Source organism: Colius striatus, chromosome 2 (genome assembly GCF_028858725.1).
Source record: "Colius striatus isolate bColStr4 chromosome 2, bColStr4.1.hap1, whole genome shotgun sequence".
Classification (NCBI taxonomy): domain Eukaryota; kingdom Metazoa; phylum Chordata; class Aves; order Coliiformes; family Coliidae; genus Colius; species Colius striatus.
The window spans coordinates 94009461-94034600 of record NC_084760.1 but is presented as its reverse complement, the minus strand read 5'-3'; the positions used below and the strand labels follow the sequence as shown (position 1 = coordinate 94034600).

Here is a 25140-nt window from a genome sequence, read left to right as displayed (position 1 = left end):
CACTTCCACACCACGGGGATTCTCTCTAAACATGCTTATGCTGTTGCACAGGATTCAATGCAGTGGTAAGCAGATACCTGAGCTCAGTCTTTTGCTCGTGTTTACATTCTTATCCACAGCACATCTCATTCCTGAATCTCATACACATTCTAAAAGGATATTTATGAGATTAAGCACCTCAAAAGTCACAAAATGCCAGAGGGAGGGCTGCCTGTGCAAGCTTAATATAACTCCTTCCTACAAAGGCATTAGAGTATGGTCTTTCATTCTATGCTCATTGTCGTTGGAGCAGTTTCCTTCAGCTCCCAGATCAGGCTGTGCACAGGAAAAGAGCCACAGTGGTGCTGTCCGCAGGAATGCAAACACAAACAAACCAAAAAAAAAAACACCCCTCAAAGCAGCAACTTGTAACAGGCACTTAGTGTGAAAATTTCCAGCCCAAATAGATGGTAAGAAAGTGAGAGAAGATCTTACAGATTGTGCTAAAGTTACTTGGTACGTTTGAGATTGATGTGAATAGTCTCACTTCTAACACACTCTCTGATGCTGTTCACAGCTATGCACCCAGTTTCCACTGTTTAGTTAGCTACAGCCTACATGTGCCTGAATCATTTTAAAGTACAGACATTCTCTCATCTTGCTTTATAAAAAGTAACTGACAAATATTCAAATGTTTTACCAGACTGCTCCTGTGTCATGCTACAAAGAACATCTATTCCCTGCCAGTCTCTGGTGACTTAAAGACAATGTGGCATCAGTTTACTTCTCACTGTACTATATTTTTCAATCTGCAGAGAAAACCCACTGCTGTTCTGAAACAAATATCCAAACATCACAGCCTCCATTCATAACAAGGAGCTGGAAGCCCAGTTCGTTGCTTGGTCACTTAGGTTCACTTCAACACGGATATGCTGACTTACAAAAGCAAAAGAGATGGTTTGAATGCTTGCAAACCAACTTTCCAAGTTGTGGCTGGAGAAGAGTTTTCCTTCAGAGAGTCCCTACCCCTTCTTCCCCACAAGCACACAGAGCCCTGCCCCCTACCATGGGCCTGGCAGCTGCAGAACTGGGATTTCCTATTAGGTGACGAGCTCCTCAAAGCAGGGGCTCTTTCCCAGGCTCAAGAGCCCCATCACCAAGCACAGGCTCCAGGCACTACCACAAGGCATGCCATCCTTTAACAACAGCAGCGTAACATCAGCATGAAGTAGGTGACCTCAGCGACTGCACTCCATGGTGTCCCACTGGGCACTCGCAGCAGTTGGGTATCCAACGGTGTCGTCTCAGAAGGGTGGTTGGAAGTGAAATAAGATTCAAAATAAATACATTCATTAGCAAAACTCCACCAAGTCTGTGGTTATTGGGTCAGCGTGCTTGAGGAGACTTTTCATATGAGGTAAATTGCAAGGCTGAGCTCAGAGAGACCAGTGTTCACAGAAAACAGACTGATACAATACAGACTTCATCCTGGTACAGGCCTAGCTGTCTTCTCCTCTACAACATTGCTTCAGGAGTACAGTGTCATCATCATCCACTGTAAAATAATGGGAAAAGCAGATTGAACTCCTCCATCTCTGTGAAAGCCCTGTGATATTCACAACTGAATTGGAATGTAGAGCATTGAAGACTTTCTGCATCTACAAGGAGCAGAAGCCATAATAAAGCAGAAGACTTAGAAGCCTGAGGGTCCTTGCTGTTTCTAACCTGTTCTGTAAGTGATCAGGTGAAGATACCTTTCTCTAATGCTACAGAACAAAACATGCAGTGCCACTTGCAATGAAGAAGCCTGCATTTGACAGCCAGGGAACGGGCTTTACCTCAGATTCCCGCAGATATATCCCTTTGCCATCTTGCGTTAAGTTGCGAAAAGCCTCTGCGAAAGAAATAAATGAGGAGCATTAACTTTGATAGCCAGGAGATCAACAGCAGACAAGATACTCTGTCTCAGGGAAAAAAAAAAAAAGATTTTGAAGGCTATTCACAAATGTATGTGAGCTTCTCTGTTCTATTGCTGGAAGCTCCCTGAAGGACTGTGACACAGGGAGCACCTGAATTTAGTCGGGCATCTTACTGTCTATCCATTCCGCTGTGAAAATGCAGCTCGAACTGCAGGTGGTTCCAACCTCAGCCACTACAGTTTTGAGATCTGTGCAAAGTGTCTACAGTGCAAGCTCACAGATCAGCTGTCTCATCATCACAGTTGTGGTCCCACCAAAGGCATATTCCAAGGCTCTCTTCTTCCTGGAATATGAGCGATGTCCACCTGTTATTTGCTTGCCTGCTCCTACAGAATGCTGGTGGAAAACTCCAGGGAACTAAATCACTTCTTGATAGGTACAGCCTGGATGTCTGTAGAAAGGGACTGGTGGGAAGGCAGAGACAAGAGTGCTTGATTTCCTGTGTATGCATCCCTTGCTTTAATTTGACTAGACTTGGTCTATTCAGAAACTTAGTCCTTCTAATTTTAACCTTGCCACTGATACCTGGAGCAGCATCATAAAGGCCAGGGCTTAGCTGGGCAGCCCAGCTTGCCTGGCAAGCCACATAATGCCAGCCTCACCTCCCATGATCTCCACTCGAAGCATGAAACACACAAAGCTCTCAAAGCTGATCTTTAAGTCAGGGTCACCATATCTGATTGCCATCAAGTTACAGACTTCATTGCTGAGTGAAATGCCTTCAATAAAAGGGGAAGAAAAAAAATAAACAACAAAAAGGGAAGCCAGAATGAGATTGCAATTCCCAGCTGTACAGAGCCAAATGTGCACAGCTGTGGGTGTGCATACAGCTGTGAGCACACACAACTGAGCAGTCTCTCAACAGGCCACTCTCCAAGAGTTTGGTCTTTCAATCAAATATTAGCTATCCCAAACCAGATTGTATGTGGAAGATACTTCCTCCAAACTTAAAAGGGTTCAAATATTATCCCCTATACTCACAGTCCTGCCAGAGTTGGAGTAACATACACATGGGCATCCTTTGCTGGTGAGGTATGACAGTAATAACAGCAGCTGTGTTTAAGAGCAATAGTCCACAAGAGGGTAGGAAAGGAGATGAAAAAGAAAATCTAGAGGAAGCTCATATAGAAATCATTGGTCCCAATGTCAAGCAGCATTTGCAAGGAATAAAAGCATTTTCTATTCATGGCCTGGGATTTTAGTTTGCTTTAGCAGAGGTCTGTCTGTGTTTCTCACTGTGCTTTCACTGATTCAGATGAGCTGGGTGATCCACATACCAAGAAGAGAAGTGTTATTTAAGCTGTTAAAGCATGCAAATGAAGCTGTAGGATTGGCACCAGTCCCCATCCCAGTAAAAGCAGTCTAGTATTTGGACTCATATGTATCATCTTCCATTTCTAGATCAAGCTTCAGAGATTATATTACTGAAGGCTGGCACCAGCACAGCCTCTACGCAAGTCCCACACTTCCAGGTTCAGTCCCTGAGCTGTCATCTTCAGCAGAGGAAGCAATTTAATATGAGCTAGATCTGGCCTCCTGCACATATCTGCACCACCCCACACAGTCATTTAAAATTAAATTAGCAACAAACAGGAAGTGATTTAAAAACCAGGCCTAAATAGACAGACAATTCTGTTTCAGAGAACTATCAGTATGAGACCACACTGGGGCAAAGATTAAGCAGCCCACCCCACAGCAAAATCATTTTCAGATATATTTACCCAGCTGAGGAAAGAAAAAGAGATATCTAAGATCACGCAGCCTATGATGTTTTCCACTCCTCCTGGGCTCTACCTACAATTCTTTAGATGTTTCCCAGCCCTGGGCTTTTCCAGCCTTTATGAGGAAAAAGATGAGACTTGCCAAGATGTGTTGTGGGCTCACCTGTCTCCTGTACAGCTGCATGCAGTTCCACAAGGTCAAGCTTTCCTGATCTGCTAGTGTCTCTTTTCTGGAAAACTTCCTGGGAGTTAGAGTGGGAAAGTTATTTTTTAACAAAACAACACCCCCAAAAAACAACAGATGACACCAAAGGGATTGTGAGCAGGAAGTTATTGCAAGGAGGCATAAGAATTATTGTCATACCAGATAGAAAAGCAGCCTTTTCCACAAGACTCTGAATTCCTGAATACTCAGTGTGCCAGTGGCGTTCAGCTTTTTGGGAGAATTAAGGTCAGAACCTCTCAATTAAACATCACAGAGCACCCGTTACATAAAAAAACCCTCAAACAAACCAAAACTTCAGCCACTTCAACATCCACATGATTATAAGGATAATGATTTCCTAGCCCACAAGCCCGTGGAAATACTTGATCCTTCTCCCATTAAAGTCAATGGAAACCTGGCTGCTGATTTCAGAGGCAGCAGGAATCAACCCTTTCTCAAACCAATTCCATTCTGTCACAGCTGAACTGTTATTATGGAGGGTGAGAAGTTCAACAAGCAGGGCCATGTCCTGGTGGTAGAGAAATCACAGTAACACTCAGGCTGCCCTAAGAAATAATGCTTCAGTGAAGTATTATATGAGTAAGAAGTATCACTCATGTCAAAGGATACATCCAGGAGTGCCAAGATACCCTGGCAGGCATCCAGACTGAAGCTCAGGCGAAAACTCTGGAAATCTGGAGTGAGGGGGGGAGGGGAGGAGAAAGAAAAAAAGAAGATTGTTTTGAGGCATTGTTGAACATCTCTCAGAAACAGACTCTCACAAAATTCCCTCTCACTTGAGGGCTCAGGCCCCAAAGTCTTAGTGCAACTATACACCCAATTGAGAAGAGGTATCATTTATGATGATAAAAATATGAGGCAACAGGATGGATTCTACTAGTCTCAGAAAATCCAATATGAGCTCCCCGCAGGCACGTAATACGGAATGAAATATGGTGCACTATCTCCAGCTATTAGAGAAAATGAAAGGAAAAGGACATCCAACACTGTAATTCCAAACAGAATTTACTGCATGACCTTGAGCAAAGTCACTTGACCTGAAGAGCTTTGGGGAACAGCACTGCAGATTAATTGAAACCCTTGTGCTAAGCATCTCTCCCTCCCTCTTCCTCTCTCTCTCTTTCACAGACACATTGCCAGCTCCGTTAATATAATTAAAAGCGCAAGCATCACTGAAAACATGATGCTGCATTAAAGCTTAGCATTCCTGGTTCATACATAAGTTACACGAAGAGCAACAGAAATAGACTCTAATCTCACTGCAAATCATCATTATAGATTGTCTGTAGACTTCCACTGAGCAGAGGACAGGACTATAACTCACCAGCCCTTCCCTGCCGAAAGTGAAGATGTTTTAATCTTGTAGTAGTCCTGTTTAGTAAATATGAATCAAGTACTGGAAAGTTTTTAAATTAGTGTCTGAAAATGGATCAGTTATGAAAACCAAAGACTCTGTTCAACATAGCCTTGTCACAGATAAGGCAGAGTCTGGTGGGTCACTCTGCAAGGACAGAAGAGCTATCCTTGTCCATCTTTGTAGAAAAGGGAGCAATTTCAAATTCAGTCTTTTGTTTGTCTTCTTTGTTGCCTATAATGGCTGGATGGTGTATTTTCTGTGCTGCACATCAGTTCTTACCAAAAAAGAAACTGGGAAGGAAAATTGGGATTTATTATTCTATCTGTAACTTCACTGTTGTTCAGAGTAAACAGCCACTGCAATACCTCGCTGTTGTCCAGTAGCATTAGTTATAACTAGGGACCAAATTATAAGCTTGTGGAGTGTTCTGGGCTGCCACTGTCAGAGTGGCTGTCACGGTCCTCACAAGAGAGACAGCCTCAGGGCTCACCTGGTTCTCTCAAGCATAAGTTACACAGGCTACCTGCAGTTCCATCCTGCCTCCCAAACACTGATGGAGCAAGGAACGGTCCTATACATGTATAGCAGAGAAGAGTAAATAAGAATAGCAGGCCTGGATCGGGCACATCAAGATAAAGACAGGACCTGCTTCCACCCCATAACTGCCTACACAGCAGGCTAACTTTCTACATCTCCTAGCAGCACCACTGGCAGTGGCACAGGGTGAGATGAGATACAGTTTCAGAATTGAGGCTGAAGTCAAGCTAGGTTTGGAGGTCAAACACACGCATCCACACACAGTATCCATGCTTGGTCTTCTTCCTCATCCAACTGTTGAAGTTCAAACTAGATTAGCCTCTCTTACAAAATATCTACCGTGTTGATTTACAGCCCAGCAAATCCTTTCTTTCTGGAAACCCAATATGGCATCAGAACAGTCAGCTTGGATTCACACCAGTTTCTCTTCCCAGGTGCAAGAAACAGATACAGGAGCTGAGACTTTTCTCTAAGAGGGCTTACTTTACAGAAACATTATTTCTCAGCACTTACTTCTCCAAGATATATTATTCAGGATCCTCTGGAGCTGAACAGCATTTATTTCAGGATTCTGTGATATGAAAGAGAATTTTTATTTAAGAAAAAAAAAAAAAGTTGTTAAATCCCTTTCCTCCCTCTTTTGTTTTCCCGGCATGTCCCATCTTCATTTTCTGCTCTTCTGGCCCCACTCCAGCCACTGGGAAAATCAATAGAAAAGACTCCCTTTGAATATGACGAGATTCTCAGCTTGCAAGAGCTGCAGTCTGCTCTGGGCAAGTTCTCAGGGCTCCACACAGATCAATGAGGTAGTACAGATTTACACTGAGTGAAGATCCAGACCGTTAACCTTTCAGCCCTGGTGCCATCTGTCCCGTCAAGCACGCTGTCAAGAGACCTGCTTCAAATATTTCCCTTTTATCATTTACAAGCAACGGAAACTTTTGAATACTTTCTCCTCAAACTTTTAAAAGCAGAGACTTCCCCTCCTCTGAAGTTTCAGAATAAGGATTTTCACAATTATCTTTCACAATAAGGATCATATTTCACCAGGAAAATTATTTTCAAAAGGAGGTGTTGGGATATCCAATAACTACTTCACCTCCCAAAGCAAGTTAGCTGCCATCAAACTGTGATGAAGGATGTGTAAGACAACTACCAGTATTTCAGGAGGTGTTCTCTAACAGGCAACTTTCCACAGTGAAAGTTTACTTTAAAGGGTAGGATGGACCCACACAGTACAAGCAATAAGAATTCAAGTTTAGGGAGAGCACGTGAGCCTGGTCAGCTTCTGCAGACCATCCTTCTGCTTCCCTGGCACCTACAGCTGTCAGCAAACAAATCTTGGAGGGTACACCCCTACCTAGTCCTTTAGTATCTGTTCATGGACCTACTGCTCATTTGGTTTGCTAATACCTTTTGAACCTGTTGATACTGTCATATCCAGAATGTCCCATACCATTAAGTTCTGGGCATTCACATCCTGTTGTGTAGAGAAGGATGCCTGTGTTAATGCTAAGCTTCACAGCCAAACCTGCTGCATGGAATCAGCACTGTACTTACAGCCCAGCCTCCTGTGGCCCTCCTCTGTTCTCCACACTTCTATATCCAGAGCCTTCTTGAACATCCACATGCTTTTACTTTCACAGGGCTATATAATATCTCTGAAGGAGTTTACTCTGGCAGCTGCTGCACACACTTACCTGTTCAAAATGCTTTGTGAAGAAATCCTCCCAAATCTTGCCTTCATACTTATCAACAATTTCCTTTAAGATATCAAAATAACTATTAACTCAAAGACGAAAAATATCATCATCCAATACAAAGTTACTAAAGATGTTTTCCCAGAACTGCACTCTCATTCCCTGCACTTCCACCTCTCCCCATCGCTGCAAACAATGCACCATCACTAAGACATCCCACTGCTAAGCTAAGACAGCTTCCTACCTCATAGAAATGCTATTTCTTGGAAAGAAATACTCAGATAATACTCAGTGACAGCAACAAAGGATGGGGCTCACTCCATTCCAAGAAGAGAAAGAAGGCTCGCTCTCCTCCTTCATACAGGAGAATAGAGGAAATTAGAGCAGGAATGGCCCTGTTTATGCCATGGGAACAGACTGTGCTATAAACTCCCTGGCACAAGCTGCAGATGTGCATGCACTGCCATTGAGCTCTGGCATTTTGAAAACAACCTGTAGTGTGCTGCATGGGAACAGTACTGCTCTGGTCTCATGATGTCTTCAAAACTTTCAAAGCATGAAAGGAGCAGGGAGAAGTGCAAGGACAGGCCATGAGTCTCCAAAAAGCCATGAATAGGAAAGATTGCAGAGCAAGTAAGATGGTGTCGCTAAGAGAAGTTCACAAAAAAGCAATCAACAGAAGTGTCTAAAAATGTGCCCATCCTTCACATGACTGCGTCTGTACACATGGTCTGAGAGACTCTGCTGTAAACCCAAGCTGTCCTTTCAAAAGTGCTGCAACACAAGCACTCACATTCTCACTCAGCTTCTCCATAGAGCAGTGCAACAGGAAAAAAACCTCAACATTCTGAGCTGAAGACCAAAGCCTCCTCATACTCACCTTGGAGAGGGTGAAACTGGTGTTCCCACCCATTTCCCTGGAATGCAAAAAAGCAGATGCATTAAGGAGATATCCCAGAGTTGTGTGTGCATCTCATCACAGGTGGAGTCCCCTATTCCCAGATGGAGCCTCAACCCACTGTTGCAGAGTATGGCTTTTTCCTTACTGCTACAGCTGTAATAAGAGAAGCTGTCATGTCTATATGGCTTCCCAGGGGCTGCTGGTATTTGAAGTCTCTAAAGCATCATTTTTGCACAACCAGCCATCTTAGCATCAACAGCAGGGTCTCCTGGCAAACTGGTGGTACATTAAAAACTGTTGTCCTGCTCCACAGTTTCAAACACAAGCATGCTAGAAGAATCCCTTGTGCAGGCCTAGCTCAACACTTCTTGAAAGAGTAAGACCAAAAGCAATGTTTTAGCCACCAAGAATCCAAAGGTGGAAGAAACCCACAAGCAGCCTCTCCAAAAAAGATTGTGCTGCTTTTTGCAGAATAGTCCTGATGTTGCCTTCATTAGACTAGAAAGATCAAAAGCATTCCACCATCCCTCACAATTAAGTGCTGGCAGAGGGGAAGCAGCATCTCACCGAAGAATGTGCTTCCTGGAGAAAACCCGCAGGATGAATTCAGACTCCTGCTTAGGCTCCAAGGTGGATGGGACAATCACATAGACACCAGGCTCCAGGTGGAAGTCCTGAGTCACTTCCCGCTCATCGAGGAAGACCTGGTGCTTGTTCACAGGCTGATGCCGGGTGAAGAAAGCTGGGGGCAGCTTTCTGTTGCTTTCCTGGTACTGTTAAGGGAAGAAACAGAAGATAAATGAGTTCTGCAACAGCTACAGACAAAAGGCATGTGGAGAATTCATAGGCATGGCATAGACAGCCTGTCTTCACATCACATGTTCTTCTACAGCACAAGGAGATAATAGAGACCAAAGGACTTGGTCTCCTCCCAGGACATGGTTATTCTCACTCTGCACCAACATTGCCCAATATGACAAAGAAAAGGGCTTCTTGCAACCTTGTCAACAACATAATAGTATTTCCAAGGAACAACAGCAAGGACTGGGGAGAAGTGGCTACTGCAAAACTCATTCCTATACTGGGGATCTCATTAATATTTACAAATATCAAAATGGTGGGTGTCACGAGGCTGGGGCATCCCTTTTTAGTATGGTATCTAGCAACAGGACAAGGGGTAATGGGATGAAGCTGGAACACAAAAAGTTCCACTTAAATATAAGAAAAAACTAATTCACTGTGAGGGTGACGGAGCAGTGGAACAGGCTGCCCAGAGGGGTTGTGGAGTCTCCCTCCTTGGAGGTCTTCAAGACCCGCCTGGACATGTTTCTGTGCGACCTGTTCTAGGTGGACCTGCCAACCCCTACCATTCTATGGTTCTGTGATACTGGCAGAACTGCTCTAGAGACTGCACTTCGCTACCCTGAACAACTCTCTTATCCTAGAGGAAACACTTTTGCCCCAGCTTGTCCTTTGCCCTAAGGGATCTAGTAGGTGAGGATTTTTCAGAGAACCTGCAACCTGAGTGTACTGCAGGAACAAACCAATGCCTAGCCCTGACCCCATGCCTGTGTCCTTGATCTGCACGGCACTTTTGGCTCTTAGAGATGTTTTGGTCTGCGGGCAATTTTCTGCAATAGGAGGATGGCTAAAGTGTTGATCCAGGCAACATTGAACTCATTTTTAATGCCACTGAATGCCCAGTACATAAGCCAAATAAATAATCCTGCTAGCTAAAGCCTCTGTCACCTTCTGATCTTGGCTGTTCCTCAAAACATGTAGTCATTTTACCCCACAGCCTCACAGTGGAGATGCTATTTCTCTTTGCCAGTATTTTTCTTACTAATAGAGCAATCTTTCTTCTGAAGGGTTCAGGGTTGGACCTCCCCGTGCCCCTTATGTTAAATTCAAAGTTTTTATATTCCAGTCAATACTTTGCTGACTGTAGTTCCAATACCTTAGGTGTTCTTGTCTCGCCATCGCTCTGTATTGATCTTGGCAACCGCTGCAAACCTGAAATTAAAGCCTTGGCTGCCACCATTCCCCCTCAAGTGCAGCACAGCAGTGAGCTAAGGCTGCACTCGCAACCTCTCTGTCAGGAAATTTAACTCACTTGTAACTCTGATAGTGCCCAAAATATGTAAGCCAGAGAGAAGTAGCATCTTCATGGTTACATTGCTAGAAATATAGTAACTGGGAACAAAATTGTGCTGCCCTGACCATACACCCAAACGAGTTCTCTGCCAGCCCAAATTCAAAGGGACTCTCATTTAAGAGGTGCTGTGAGTAGTACCAAAGTGGAAGATATTTTCTTTCAAGATAAAAGAGGCTAAACCTTTCCTTGTTTTAAATAGCCCTCTGAGGTCAGGGCCAAGATTGGGACTTAGATTAGTGTTTAATTTTGAGAGCCCTTCCTCAGGTCACAAAGGCTTCTGGCTAAAAAAAATGCTAGAAATACAACTGGCCTGAGGAAGCTGAAAACACCTGTAGCATCGGCTCCAGAGCATCACCATTCAGGAAGGAACCTAAGTGCCCCCTAAGAGACCTCTTACTTATATAGGACACGGGCTCTGTTCCTACCTCATCCCGAGACTGGGAGGCTGCAGAAAGGTAGCTCTGGATAGTGAAGCACAGTCTCTAGAGCAGTTCCTGCCTGCAGTCATTCCCCTGGCAGGTGTAGTGAGTCCAGCTTAGACACAGACAAGAACTGGGGCACCATCTCAGAGTTGCAGCAGGGACAGAGTGCTGGTTAGTTAGGCACTGATGCCACTTCTAATACCTTTGAAGATCCAGTGCAAAGGTTGAACAAGTCCTATTTTAAGCACTCCTGAAATATCTGCTTTTCGGAAGAGTCAATGGATTGCTCTGCATTAAGAGGGATTCACTGGAGTGCCTCACTGAACTGAAATTCAGTTACTAGCTGTCAGCCAAGGAACAAATGCAAAAACAACACCTTCAGTTTTGTGGTAACAGCTGTGTCAAGCCCAGGTTCCCCAGCAAATGGCCAGCAGCAGTGACAAAGGACTCACCTGCAGGTCCATCTGCAGGAAAAAAAAGAAACACAGCATCTATCAGACACTCTGGGCCTCTCACAACACAGCCATATCACTGCTATGAAGCAACTATGTTATGCCCAGCTGGGATCAGCTCCTCCACCCAAAAACCCTTTCCCACAGCCATCTCTCTGTAACCTTGCAAATCCAGAGCAGCTACAAGAGCTGTGTCTCTTTTTAGAGGAGAGTGACTCTCCAAGGCACTCAGAGGAGAAGAAAACAAAGAGGGGGAACCTCTCACTCCTTCTAGTGATATCCACTTACCCCTGGATACACAGGCAACTAGCAATATTTACACATGGGCAACTAACACATCATACTAGGAACACTTCTCAAGCACAATTTTACCATGATTGGAAATAACCTGAGGGCAATGATTTCCCTGTCCAAAAGCAAGGGGATTTTAGGCACCTTCTTCCAGCTCTTGCACATACTCTCAGGGCAAAATAAAGCCCAGTGTGCTCTGCAGCAAAAAAACATTTCTCACTGCTCTTCAGGCTGACACACAGCGCGGCAGAAGGGCAGCAAATGGGGCACGGAGCCTGAGGGAGCCTAGCTCTGATGTGTAAGGAGACTGCGCACAGGCAAAGGATCAAAGAGCACAGATCACTCTGTGCACAACAAAATTCTTGGGCTGCAATGTTCTACAATTTATAGGGGCTGGCAGTTTTCCTCTTTGGTGAAAGCAAGAAGGCAAAGCAATTTTTTGCACCTTGTAGAGTGAAAACCCAATGAAGAGGTGAGGAGCTCGGTTCCGGTGTTTGCTGCTGTGTTTCTGCATCAGGGATATAACCACATTGCAGGAACCCAGGCTTTTCTTACTGTCTTCAACTGGTAAAACGTTCAGCCAGTACTGGGGGTTCATCCAAAATATACCTAAACAAAACCAGAAAAACATTTTGATGTCATTTTCCACCACAGAATTGGTTGCCAGCTTCTCCTACCATGACTCCTGGCATTGGACTGACTAGGTCACAGTTTGTGTGGACCTCCAGACCCCGCAGGGATTTGATCTGAGGTTGCAGTTTACAAGTTTAGCAGTGCAACCACAGGAGGAAGGGCCAGGGTTGAAGAATGACATTTTTGCTCACCTGCAACTAAGAGCCCATTTTGCTTACAAATGTATTACAGTTCTTCTGTGGCCTCTGGTGTATAGCTGACTTCATCTCACCTGTTCCATATTTCCCACTCACTTTACTTAAAAAAACAGTCCCTGGAGGTGCTGAGAATGCAAATTTTAACAGGCAAGTTTAATGCTCTGAGGAAACTCAGTTATGGAAATCGATCCTAGGCTCCTGCAGCTCATTTCATGCCATAACCAGCCCACAATGTTTGCAAGTGGTGCAGCTTCTGTGACAGCAGAATCTAGTCAAAGTCCTTCAGACACTTATTTCTGATGTTTATGTGGAGGAGTAAGCAGAAAGAGCATGTTTCTGTTAGCAAATTTTTGTTGACAGGTATAAGGTGCTGGTAACTGAGTCAGGAGAGCAATGCTATCACAGAGTCATTCAAAAGAGCACCTCTCACCATTGCAGGATCCCAGACTTCCTCCTGCTGTACTTCCTTTAACCCATCTCCCACTCTTCAGGGAGTACATCCATTTCTTCCCATCTTCCTGGCTCATTAGGTCTGGAGTTAATTTACAGATCATCAGGTCTACAAAATGAATCTTAAAATCTCGCAGTGACATCCTGGGAAAAGAGTGCCAAGAGACATCTTGTCAGCAGTTTAGTTTAGTCCATATGGCTTAGAAAAAGGAAAGGAAAGGGAGCAGGGAACTTTGAAGCTGCACCATTCTGTGTTACATATGGTAACGCTCATATTTTATTGGGCAGTAAAGAAGAGAGCGTCTGCTCCAACAGCAGCATCTAGCAGTAGCAAATGCACGACTGAAATGTCAGCAAAGGATAGCAGCAGAGTTTAAAATAATAATGCCACCGAAGGGACCTCAGTGAAATGACACGGGCGACAATATTGCCACCTCGTGGCAGAAACCGTGAAGAAACCAAGAACAAACGGCAAGCAAGAGCTTCCCAAAGCAATCTCTAAAACAAAAGGCAGGATGAGAACTCCCGAAAGCTGCTCACGTCTCTGGCAGCCCTGGAAACTTGGCAGTGCTCTGCTTCTCCCTCACTCCTGACACTAAAGAACAATGCATCTCTTCGACGTCAGCACAGCTAATGCTTCACACATGGCCAAGCAGAGGAGGAGAACAAGAAAGCAAGCATGGGGCTGTTATAAAGCACATCCCATATGCCTTGACCTAAGTGGCAACGTGCTGCTTCATCTCCAGATACAGTCCCAGAGCTGCTGGCAGAAAGGGCCATTACCAGAATTCTCCATCGTCCTTATTTTTCCTCAGCAAAATCTTCTCCTTCGGGCTCAGCAGCTCCCATTTGTAAGAACTGAGGGCAAAAGCATAAGGTAATTAACCAAATATGGCCTCAAATTCAAGACAGGCTACATAGCTTGCCTCTACAAAGAGAGGCCAAACCCTTGTTCCCACATATCTCCACATTTATCCCCCAGTAAACACAGGCTCCCTATGCCTTCAGCTGTGGAAGGCTCTCCACAAGCACTCTGTGAGCATCCCATGAGATGTAGCTAAACAGCTCCAGTTTGCTCCACCAGACGCCGGAAATGTCCCATTTCCATCAGCAAGTCCATTCACTTGCACATGCAGCCTCCAAGTACTTAAAATACAAAAATCTAGACCTGTTTTGTTGGTTAATTTTCTGTCAAAGGAGACAAAATAGGAAGAGTGTTTGGCATAATGAATGAATGACTAGGACAGCACAAGAGGCAGCTGGGAGTCATTTGAAAGGCAGGCCTACAGTATGTTGCTCATTATGCTCTTCAACAGGAGGAACAGCTGGTATGTTGTCATTATGTGAAAGACACGCATAAGAGAAATCACAGCTCTGTAGACAAGGTGAAAGTCACTCACATTCCCAACACCTCCCTGGACTCTTCCCTCCTCCCTACCCCCAAGCCTCAGCAAATGGGGTCTGTGCAGGGAATGGAGTGAAGCTTGGAAGGAAGGAACATGCTCCACTTTGAAAAGGAACAGGACACAAGTATACAGTTGCCCACGATTTGGAAGGTAAACCGCTGTCTTTCATGAATACCAATAAAAAATTTCAGGCAGATGTAAATATAGGGTGTTTGCACCACTTCCTCTGACCTGATCCCCAATTGCATTTTCCCAAACAGCAAGGACAGAGGACTCCTTTGCAGATACCCAACTCCAACACTTTGCAGTCTATGGAGGACTTTGCACAGTCTCTCCTGTGCTGAAAGGTTGTGCACCCTGAAACTTGCTGTTCATTTAGAGCCTCCTGCACAGCTATCTGTCACTTTGCATGCCATCCAGACCACAGCAACATGGTGAGCATTCAGTGCTTATATTAAGTTTCCTCTGGCATCCAGTGAACGGACAAATAGAACTGAGCTTGCCAAAGCTGCGTGTGTGAGGTGAAGCACAAGTACGTGAGCACTGTCTGCTGGAGAAATACAAATCTATCGAGTCATTGCTTTGACACCAGAGAGTCTGTGTGAGCAACTGTTACTTATCCTAACGCTGCTCTCGGCAGTATTTCATGCCTGAAGATGGCAGTATCTTTCCTCCAAGAAACCTTTCCTCCCACTCAGCGTCAGACCTTCCATTTTTTTAACTCACCTGTCACTCCAGTCTCCTTTCCATTCAATTTTTCCCCACGGATTTCTCAGTCTCACTAGATTTTCTGGTCCATTTTGACAGGTCACCTACAGAAAACAGTAATACTGTGCCTACCAGGGTCTCAGTAGTTCTCCTCTGGCTTGTTTATATCACTGTACTGGGTTAGACACTAACAAACATTTTGTTTGTTCTCAGATGCCAGCAAGTATGACAATAAAAATCTATGAACATGCAACTCTGAATGCCAGCACAAAGAGATTAAGATGCTTTATCTTACCTTCTGTAACTGAAAACAGAGACCTGACAGACTGTTAATTTGGAGGCTTGACCATAAATTTCTCTGTTCATTTTGTGCTTACGTGGGGGCAGGACTGTGCTACTGTGAAAGCAAAGGCCTACCCCAGTGCTATGGTACAGTATAATGCAGCCCACGGGGTGACTGCAGAGACTAGTGCCTCCTAAACTAGGATGCCATGGTGGAAAAAGAGGGAGTTGGGCCAACCAGGGACTTTGTTACAGCACACAGCAGAATGGCTGACTTTACATTGGCTCCATATGCTCCATGAGTCCCTTACTCTTGCCTGGCTCTTTATTCCATCAGAGGAGTCAGACTGACAGGCACAGTCACTGATAATGTCCATACCTAAAACCCTTCTGCTGCATGTAGGAGACAAATACATGCATCATCCTGCTCACAGTATAACTTCCAGCTTTCCTAGTACCTCTTGCTAGAGATAGAGTGCTCTCATCCACATGTATATCACACATCCAAAGCCCTACAAAGTCTCTCGCCATCCTTGCCAACCTCGTTTTGAAGCTGGACCCATCAATCCTGGAGAATAAAGCTTTCTTCACTCCTTGGAACCTGTTATTTTACTGTCCCTTACCTCTGGACAAATATCTATAGGGGACTCCCAATGATACTTCTGCAGATCAGTGGGGTCCACCTGGTACTCTGCACAAGAGCCCAGTTTGGTTCCCTTAATTTAGCCCCACATTTCCATCTGCACCTTTTCATGTCTGGCCTTTATATTAAAGTATCTTTACTTCTCTGTGGCTTCTTTTCTGACTTCAGAGGAAGGCTTTTAACCCCGAGCAGGTTTCATCACATTGTCCCAGCATCAACCCTTTCATATTTAACAGCTAATATGCATTTGTAGGTGATGCTCTCAGCAGAGCCCTGTGAATCATTCCCACCCTTAGAGATACGCTGATCTATAACCATTGCCCTTTATGTCAATGGACATACTTGAAGCAAATCCTTACAAAGCATGGTCTCACTTTGCCTTAGACTAAGAGAAGAGCATGGGGTGAGAAGACACCGTAGCTGCCTGATTAAGAGTTGAATTTATGACTGCAATAAAAATTGCTGACATTCAAACAAATCTGGACCCAGGACATTAGGGCTAGTCTTACCTTTCTAATACCAGTTACTGTGTAGGCATGGCCAGCAACAAGCCCATTCTTCAGGACCTTTGTTGCCTATATACATGGAAGACAAACAGAAGAAAAAGAAACCTTTTATTCTATCTCTGCTTACAAAGCAGACACATACCAATACCAGTGACCTGTATCCACATAAGCAATGACTCTTGAAGGAAACAGAGAGTATTTGAACCAAAAACCAAATCCAGTCTAAGCTCCTAACACTTTGCAGTATGTAATGGAAAGTTGATTGGGAAAGTCCCTTTCTAAATTGTGGATCATTGGCTAGAGCCCTGGACTTTTTAAAAGTCCAGGAGGCTAGGTTTTGATTTTCAGAATAGTAGGGTTTCCCAACAGCTGAAGTGTTAGCATAAGGCTTGGAAGCCAAGATTTGAATCCATGTTCTGAACTACACACCTCTCTATCTTATCTGTAAGCTTACTTGCTGAATCTCTGTGCCTCACTGCATCACCTGTAAAAATGAAAAATCTACCTAACAGAAATGGGAAAATGCAGTGGGTCCTTCTTTAACAGAGGTTCTTTGATAGATAAATCAGTCCCTAAATGTAACAACAGAGAGTTGAGAGTAGCCAGGAATCAACCCACAGGGAACATTTAACATTAAGAACATGATTTCTATGGAAAGTCAAGTATGGCAGCTTTTTGAGTCACTGGAAAGGCTTTTAGCTGTTAAGCCATTTGATGTCACTCCAAGTCTCACCCCTAAATGTGTCTGACAGCCCATGAGAGATCTGCTGTAGGTAGCTCTTGTCAGGATATCCCACAGATCAGGAGGAGCTGCTGCAAGCTTGATCCTTGTATTAACACCACCTGTAAAATCCACCAAGGCTTCTGAAACTTGCCCAATCTGCAGGTCTTCATAGGAGCCGTAGAGTCTAGCAAAAAAATGGCATGAATATTTTTTTGAGGTTATAGTCACAGATGATAGGTTGAGGAAGGCTGCAGCTCATGTTTATTTTAGGGGAATCTTTCTCATTTAGGAAGAGAGAAATCTTTACCTCCAAGATTGGCCATAGACTCTTCACTATCATCCCTCACTGTACTGTAGTGAGAACATCCCCATTACTACTGCTTTGATGACTCTGCCTTAGCAAATGTTCTCTGACTATATCACCAGACACTAATACAGTGCCTTGAGAGGCACCTTATGTCTTGAGAGTTCAGTCACCAACTTGTCTTCACCAACTGCAGAGCAACTTTCTCCTCTCCTTCTGCTCTAACAATAACGCCAAATGGAAACAACTGAACATTCTCTCCTTTGCTGGGATCTTTTTCTCACTGTTAACTAGGATTTTTCCTTGCACTGCAGAGATTATTTCAGCCCAAGATTAACCAACTCTATCAATTAGGTGTTATCACTTTCTTCTCAGTACTGATAAACAACTCTAGACAAAACAGCCCAGAGTAAGACAGTATTCTCACCATGCTATGTGACTTGTTGAAAGCACCAGCTTTCGTTGACCTCAGAGCAGGAACTTCTATCAACACCAAAGTATAAATCTGCAGTAGGCCCCAGAGTGGAACTCGTTGAAAGTTTCTCAAATTGATAATACATCAAAGGAGGCATCAGAAAACATTCACATTCAAAAGTCTGTATCTGCCTTCCACTCCTCAGTGTTTACAAGGAAGGCATCATCCTAGCCAATACACTCCAAATAGCTGTAACACTTAGAGGACAACTCCCCAGAATACATCTGTTTTCACATCTACTCCCAGACTCCTGGAGTCAAACTCAAAGGCCTGGATGGATAACAGCTATCACAATGGCAGCGTTTACTGTATAATAATAGAAAGATGAGGACCACTTACTATACTCCAAATGTGGTAGGGCCTATGAGATGCATTTATGAGCAAGAACAAACTGCCTAGGCACCAACCAACGTATTTTAGAGAAATTATTTGCATAACTTAGTGACTTACTTAGCATATGCTTTCTCCAGAAGGGCTCCCCAGAACACATTCTTATAGACTGAGGAAACAAAGACCAGGTCCCCCGACTCATTCACCGGCAGGCGATCATCAACCACCACGTCAACCCATTCACCAAAGTGCCAGAACTGTCAGGGAAAAGGAATGAGTTGATGTTTCCCTTGGAAGGGACCTCCCCTTGAAACAACAGGAAAGGCAAGATAGTTTAGCTTAAGGCACAGGACGAGCTGCCTTGGGGGAAGGGCTGCTTGGGGTCAGAGGGATGTGCTGACTCACTCAGAGAGCCAACTCCTCAGCCACACCCTGCCAGTGGGAAAAATAAAGTGTGTATCAGGTGTAAAAGGATTAAGTGGGGAAATCTGGCATGGCTGGGCTTCTGGGGAAGGCACTCCTAACTGCAGGGTAGCTGAGTTGCAACAAGAGCTGGGAAAAGGGGGTAAATGGTTGGAGCTACTACGAAGGGAGAGGTTTTTCCTGGATTAAAATATGGGTAGGGTGCAGCTGGAGAGAAGGGCCAAGCAGAGGTATATCCTCAGAGTGGTTTGTTGTTGATGTGCTGCCTGCACTGCTTTTTGGGAGGGGCAATGGGCTACTTTCCAGGCCAGGACACCCTCTGGCCCCTTGCTCCTGACCAGGGGGAACCAAGTACAAATTAATTAAGGGTGCGACACAAGATGTGACAGAGGATTTCTGAAGATCTCCCGCACTCTGGGGGAACAAATGTACCCGGAAGTGGAAAATGCCAGCATATTTCCTCTCAAAGCTCTGGTTTTGTGGAACAACTACAGCCAAGATGTCCTGGTGGAACGTCAGGGCTTCCAGGGCTGCCAGGAACCAGCAGTTCTCTGTGCCAAGACAAATGGACACATGCAGTTGGCCGAAAAGTGAGAGTTGTCAGCCAAGTTCAGAAACACCACCAAGATCCTAGAAGAGCTTTTGTAGTGATGCCTTTACAAATCACACACAGAGAATGAGATGATCCAGATGTGTGCTTTACTTAACCAAGCCATGATTGGTTTATAACTGTTCTCTCATGATCTCTTCATTTGAATACCATTTGATTAAATAAGAAATGTAGCAAGGAATAACTGTCAAAGGAAACATTCCAATTTTTTACTGACAGTACATGTATATTTTTCTGCTCTCTGGAAAGGCACACTATTTAAAAAAATCCTTTTTTTCTTTGAAAAAATTAACTTTTCAGAAGAGAAAAATCATTTCCAATGTATCTCACATGCAAGACTGTACTTATCAGACTTTGTGTTTAAGGGCTTAAAGTACTTTTTCATTTATTCCTACCCTACCTGTTCTGCAGATGACAAGATATCCTTTTACTTTAAGTAACATGAGCATAAAAAATATTTTTCTAACTGCAAACCTGAGAAGACAAAGCCCTCACACTAAGCCTTAGATACAGAGACAGGGAAAGTCTCAGATTTTCTTGCTTCTGCAGTCTCTGTTCGATTGTCAGGCAGCCACATTACAGAGCAGAGGATCTCTTCCGATTGCAGTACTAGCATACAAAGAATCAGCACAGCGAGTGGAGACACCTCTCACCCCTCAAATCCCACCTTGAAGCTTGCCAGGATTTGTACTGAGCCATTTTAACAACTGTTTCATCCACACCATGCCAAGTGAAGAGATAAGGATATGCACACCTGCTGCTTCTATGCCAAGTTTTTATACAGTCAAAACTCCACACAAACTGTTACCTTGTACAAGAATGCTTACATATTTCTACAAAGGAGCTTCCTTACCCACCAATCCTTGGCACAGATCAAGTTGCTTTCTGTTTGCAGCATAAAATACTGGATTTCTGTGCAAAGCCTGAGAAGCACACAACCAAAAAGAGAGTCAAGTCAGTAACATGAGCTGGCTTAGCTTGAAGTCAAGGACTGGAGAGCTGAGATCTCACAAGATGGGAAATCCAGTGAATTCCCAGTCTAAGATGTAAAATCCTCATGGATATGTGACATAAAACATTCCCTCTGCCTGTTCAAAGTTCTCCAAATCCTTAGGATCTTTTTATCCCAGCAGCTATTGTTCTGGTTCTGGTAAACTTTAGTGTCACCGTGTGCTGTGGCTGACACAAGCCTGGGCACACTTTTTTGCTTCGTCTACATTGAATTTGGTCTCCAGCATAAGGCGCTGGTGCTCAGATGCATTGCAATGGAGCTCCACAAACACCTTGCTGAGACGACAACCCTTCAGACCTACGAGCCCGGCTCCTCTGTAACTGCTGTCAGGTTTCAGCCAAAAGAGGCTACAATGGCAGAGCATAACTGTTCAAACTTTTAGCTAATATGGCTGATGTCTCCATGATTTGACTGACAGTTGAGCTACAGATAAACTGATGGGTGCTACAGAAGTTCCTGTTGCAGTGACAAGAGTGGGTCTTGTAATTGTTCAAAAAGAAATTATGTTGTTATTTTGTTCCTCTTACAAGTGCCTCTGGGGTCAAATAAATGAACTAGAAGTAAAATTTACATTTCACTCTAATGACCCACAAATTGCTCAAGCTAATTTTCACACTGTTGGCTTCCCCTTCAGGCAGTAGCAAAGAAAAAGCAAACCCTCAGAAGGCAGTTACAGTAATTAGATCTCAACCCCTATGCTTGGTGAGTCTGGGTGTTCAGTTAGCAGGCCATCAGTCATAGATGTAGCAAGCTAGAGGCCTGCAGGGTGAATGGCAGAATATCAGTGTTCCCTCTGTAGCTCTGTTCCTTCTGTTCCTCAGAGAGCTTTTGCTGGGCTAAGTTTGGCACTCAGAGCAAATGGCAGCTTTCTGCACATGACAGTTTTAGAGCAGCAGAATGACTGATAGAGGTTTCAAGTCCATTCCAACACATCCAGGGTGGAGGAACACCCGAAGAGCTTTCTAGAGGTCAGAAGTCACGTTGATCTTTCTCTCCCAAATACCTCTATGCTGATATAGCTGCCTCAGCTGCAGTGCCTAGCACAATCCAGCTCAGGCCCCCAAGAACTACACTTTTCTTCTGCCTGCAGATCCTGACTTAACAAAAACATCTGTGAAACTGAATTAGCTATGAAACTCTTGAGAACCAGTGCTGCTGTTCCCGGGCTCTCCCGCTCACTTTGCAAAGGTTCCTCTACTTTCCTGGTGACTTTGATGAGTTTTGCAGAAACTCATCCCTTCTAAGAAATTGGTTATATCTGACAAAATATGACAGCTAGAAAATAACTAGGAGATGCTATCTGCTATCACCTGTCACAGACAGAGTAAGATAAGGAGTCCATGCTACTTAAATTCTCAGGTTATTCTATATATTGCTTTCAGGGAGATCTGACTGTCAATATGTTGCTCAGTAGCTCAGTAAGAACAGTACTGCCATTGCTAGTAACAGGCCTTATCTAACTGTGCCAGGCTCGTGTCCTGGCCTCCTAGGCTTGTTATCTATCCATTTATTATGAGAACTTGCTCTGTGACCAGCCCTTGCAACCAGGTATCTCTTCTTGTTTTCAGCTGAAGCATGGGATACCAGCAAAGGCCTTGGAAATATGGGCACAAATAGAAAACAGAGGCCCCAGAACTAAAAACTAATTCACTGACTGATGGCCAATTACTTGTTGTGGTAGAAGTTCAGCCTTGAGAGCTGGGAAAAGATTGCTCTAAGGACAATAGACTAAACAGTTAAGCGGGAACAAAACAGCACAGCAAGAGGATAAGGCCCTTGCCAGTGAAAGTAGAGGCCTCCGGCATCACCACAGTATGTGGTCCATCGGAGAGGAGTCAAAGGCTAAGAACTCTCTAGAAACTTGTAAGCCTTCTAAAAGGTCAAAATCTTGAATTCTGGAGAGAGGAATCATTGTCATCAGAACTGTCATCACAGGGAGATCATGAGAGCTGTAAGCTCCACAGATATTGGCTCCCCCCACTCCCTTTGCTGTCTCCCCCTGCCTGCTCTGAGTGTTACTGGATGTAAAACTGAGCAAGGCTAGTTATACTTTTGGGAAAAAGAAATGCTTCAAAGGCAATTATGAGACTTCATGTACTCCAGCTTCCAAAATGACAGCTGATACAGTAATGTCTCTAGAGGCATTAAGGCACACATAAAGCCTAAGAGTGGTCTGCTCAATGCTAACGCTATTTGCTGGCTATCAGCTGTAATCATCCTCTTATATGAGACTATTCACTGAAAGTCACTTACGTGTGGCCTCTTCCACTGTAAATTTCGAGGCAGTTTCTTTAGCAGTGTTCCCGTTCCAATAGAGCTGATGTGAGCAGGGAAGTTGTCATCTGTGAACAGGTGTTTGTTCTTCAAGCACATCTCCAGCAAGGCCTGGTAGTTCTGCTGGTTGGGTGGGGTGTGTTTTTGAAAGATACTCCTGCCTAAAGGCACAGGCGCCTTCTTTTTTTTCAAGCACGGCAGAAAAGGCATGGTGATGTCCACAGTAATGCCAGGATAATCTTTTTCACTGAGGATTCTGCAGGGATCTCACCCTGCACAGTCCTGCTGGAAACTCCTTGTTTCTTGGGATGGGGTGTATCTTCTCCAGAAGAATTCCTGATCATTAAAATTAGTGTAAAAAGTCGATTTATTCATAGCTTTTAACATTTTCTCTTTAGCTAGTGGAGGATGGGTGGGCGGTATTCCCAGGAGAAGTGAGGAACCCATCTGATTCTAATCTAGCATCTACTATGGCATTTTGAAGGCTTTACATTTGCTGTATTTCTGACCCCACAGACACAGCTATTCTCAGCCTCCCTCCGGATTATTTAGGCTCTCCAGGATATTTTCATAACGTGCTGCAACATGAATGGCAGTCTTGATTCAATCACATTCTGGTATGTGGACATTTCACCTCCCAGAAAAGAAAAATAGCAAAATAAACCAAAGGCTAACAGAAGAAAAGTACAGTGAGTGTTGCAAAGCCATTACTCACAACCCCCCCAATGGTTTTTTTGCCTCATTTTGGAGAATGATACAACTTCTCCCAAGAGGATATATTCCATCTTGCTGATTACCACAGATTCACGCATGAAATCGCATGCTGAAATATTTCTTTTTCTTTGTAACATTCGAGGCAGATGTTTCTCATCCCCCTACTGAACACACCGAAGAGTGATTTCATAGCCCTTTTGTAATATTAGCAGCTATGCTAAACATTAGCAGCCATCACCTTTTGCTGCAAGCAGTGGGCTCCTGGGATGAACAGAAAAAATGTATCAGGCTACAAAGCTCACGTGTAAATGGTTCACATGCCATAACGATACAGTATTTGGAAGGCTTCACTACAGAGGAAACTCTCTGAAACTCAAAAAAATCACTGCCCCAGGTACTCTAGAAAACTGGTCTCAGTTAGGAACCAGTTGATTATTACTCCTATCAAAGCTGAAGGTCACCAGTGTTCCCTGTGAGAAACCATACAACCACAGATTGCACCATCCTCCCACAAAAAGCCCTCATTTGTTATAAAAACACTCTAAAACTCATCCACAAGGCTTGATCCTCAAGGGCAACCAAAAGAAAATCTCCCAAAAATAACCCTGGAAACAAAAATTCAATTTTCCATTGTACAGTAGATATTTCAGTCCTGGAAAAGGATTGAAGTGTCTAACAACTTGCCTACTTTTTCTCCAGATGAAAAATACTCTCTCCCTCCAAATGTTACCTTTTACAGCTATTGACCTTCACGGCTACAACAACATGAGCAACAGACACAGAGACAGAGTTAAGAGAAAAACAAGAAGAAGAAAACAGCCTGGAGACTGGCTGTGCTTCATATAGATAGACAAAACAGATACGAAGAAGAATTTCTCGTTTCGCTGCTCCCCAGGAAAACTGGTGGTGAGCAGCTGACATACTTTAAGCTACACTGAAGAGCAAATCCTTGAGACTTGATTTTTAGGTGTACAGAGCATCCACAATACCCAATACAATCATTGTAACCCTTCACCAGTTCTCACCTCAGTCTGGCATTTATTTGAAAAAGAACTAAACTTATGGATAGGCCTTGAAACCCAGGGAAAGTATGGAAAAAACAATGCTTTCAAAAACAGGGGGTTTAAATCGCCTAAATATGTAGCCTTATTTTCAAGAAACTCAGCCAGCAGCTCTGACTGTAACAGTACGTGTTGAGAGTCAGCGATGCAGTTACTTTACATGTTTTGAAAACCTCTCAGGTGAACCTGCCAATAGATGTTTCGTTTTAAATTCATTTGCAAATTACCTGGAAATCTTTGAACAAAAGATGCAATGACGCATTTTATGTGTCAGCAACAGTCACTGCTTAGGCAGCTACCAGGTGTTCCACCTCATGCTTTAACCTTCTGACTGCTATCTGGCTGCAGTCATGTGTACGAGCAGCCACCAGGTAGAGTTGTACATAAGTAGCCAAGGCATACCTGGAAATGACTTGTACTCCACTCAGCAATGTTATTGAACCAGACAATCGCAGTGTCCTCTGGCACGGGTAGAGCATGTCTCTTCCAGCAATTAAAATTTGGAAGAGAAAGCAGCCAAGCGTAGCAGACAGAGGTTAAAAGCTTTAGATGGAAGCTGTGAACCAGTTGATTGGATGGATTTAATTCTCTAGTCCTTGCATGTTCCCCTAGCTAGTGTGTTTGCCATCTGATGTAAGTCCTTCCACTATATTAGCATCCTATGATCT

The 25140-nt window shown here is 44.0% G+C and overlaps 1 protein-coding gene across 1 annotated transcript; it reads right to left on the bottom strand.

The window, feature by feature from the left end:
* Positions 1–1474: 1474 nt before the first annotated feature.
* On the bottom strand, positions 1475–22907 carry CAPN14 (calpain 14). Its single transcript, XM_010197834.2, has 20 exons — positions 22677–22907; positions 20265–20334; positions 19234–19352; positions 18499–18635; positions 17279–17453; positions 16549–16614; positions 15133–15218; positions 13784–13858; positions 12981–13144; positions 12154–12329; positions 8968–9173; positions 8380–8416; positions 7500–7562; positions 6313–6370; positions 4515–4579; positions 4044–4112; positions 3843–3921; positions 2561–2677; positions 1818–1873; positions 1475–1534 (listed from the first exon to the last, which is right to left on the bottom strand). The coding sequence occupies exons 1-20, from the start codon at positions 22905–22907 to the stop codon at positions 1508–1510; spliced, it is 2076 nt and encodes a 691-aa protein (XP_010196136.2). The 3' UTR covers positions 1475–1507.
* Between the last annotated feature and the right edge of the window lie 2233 nt (positions 22908–25140).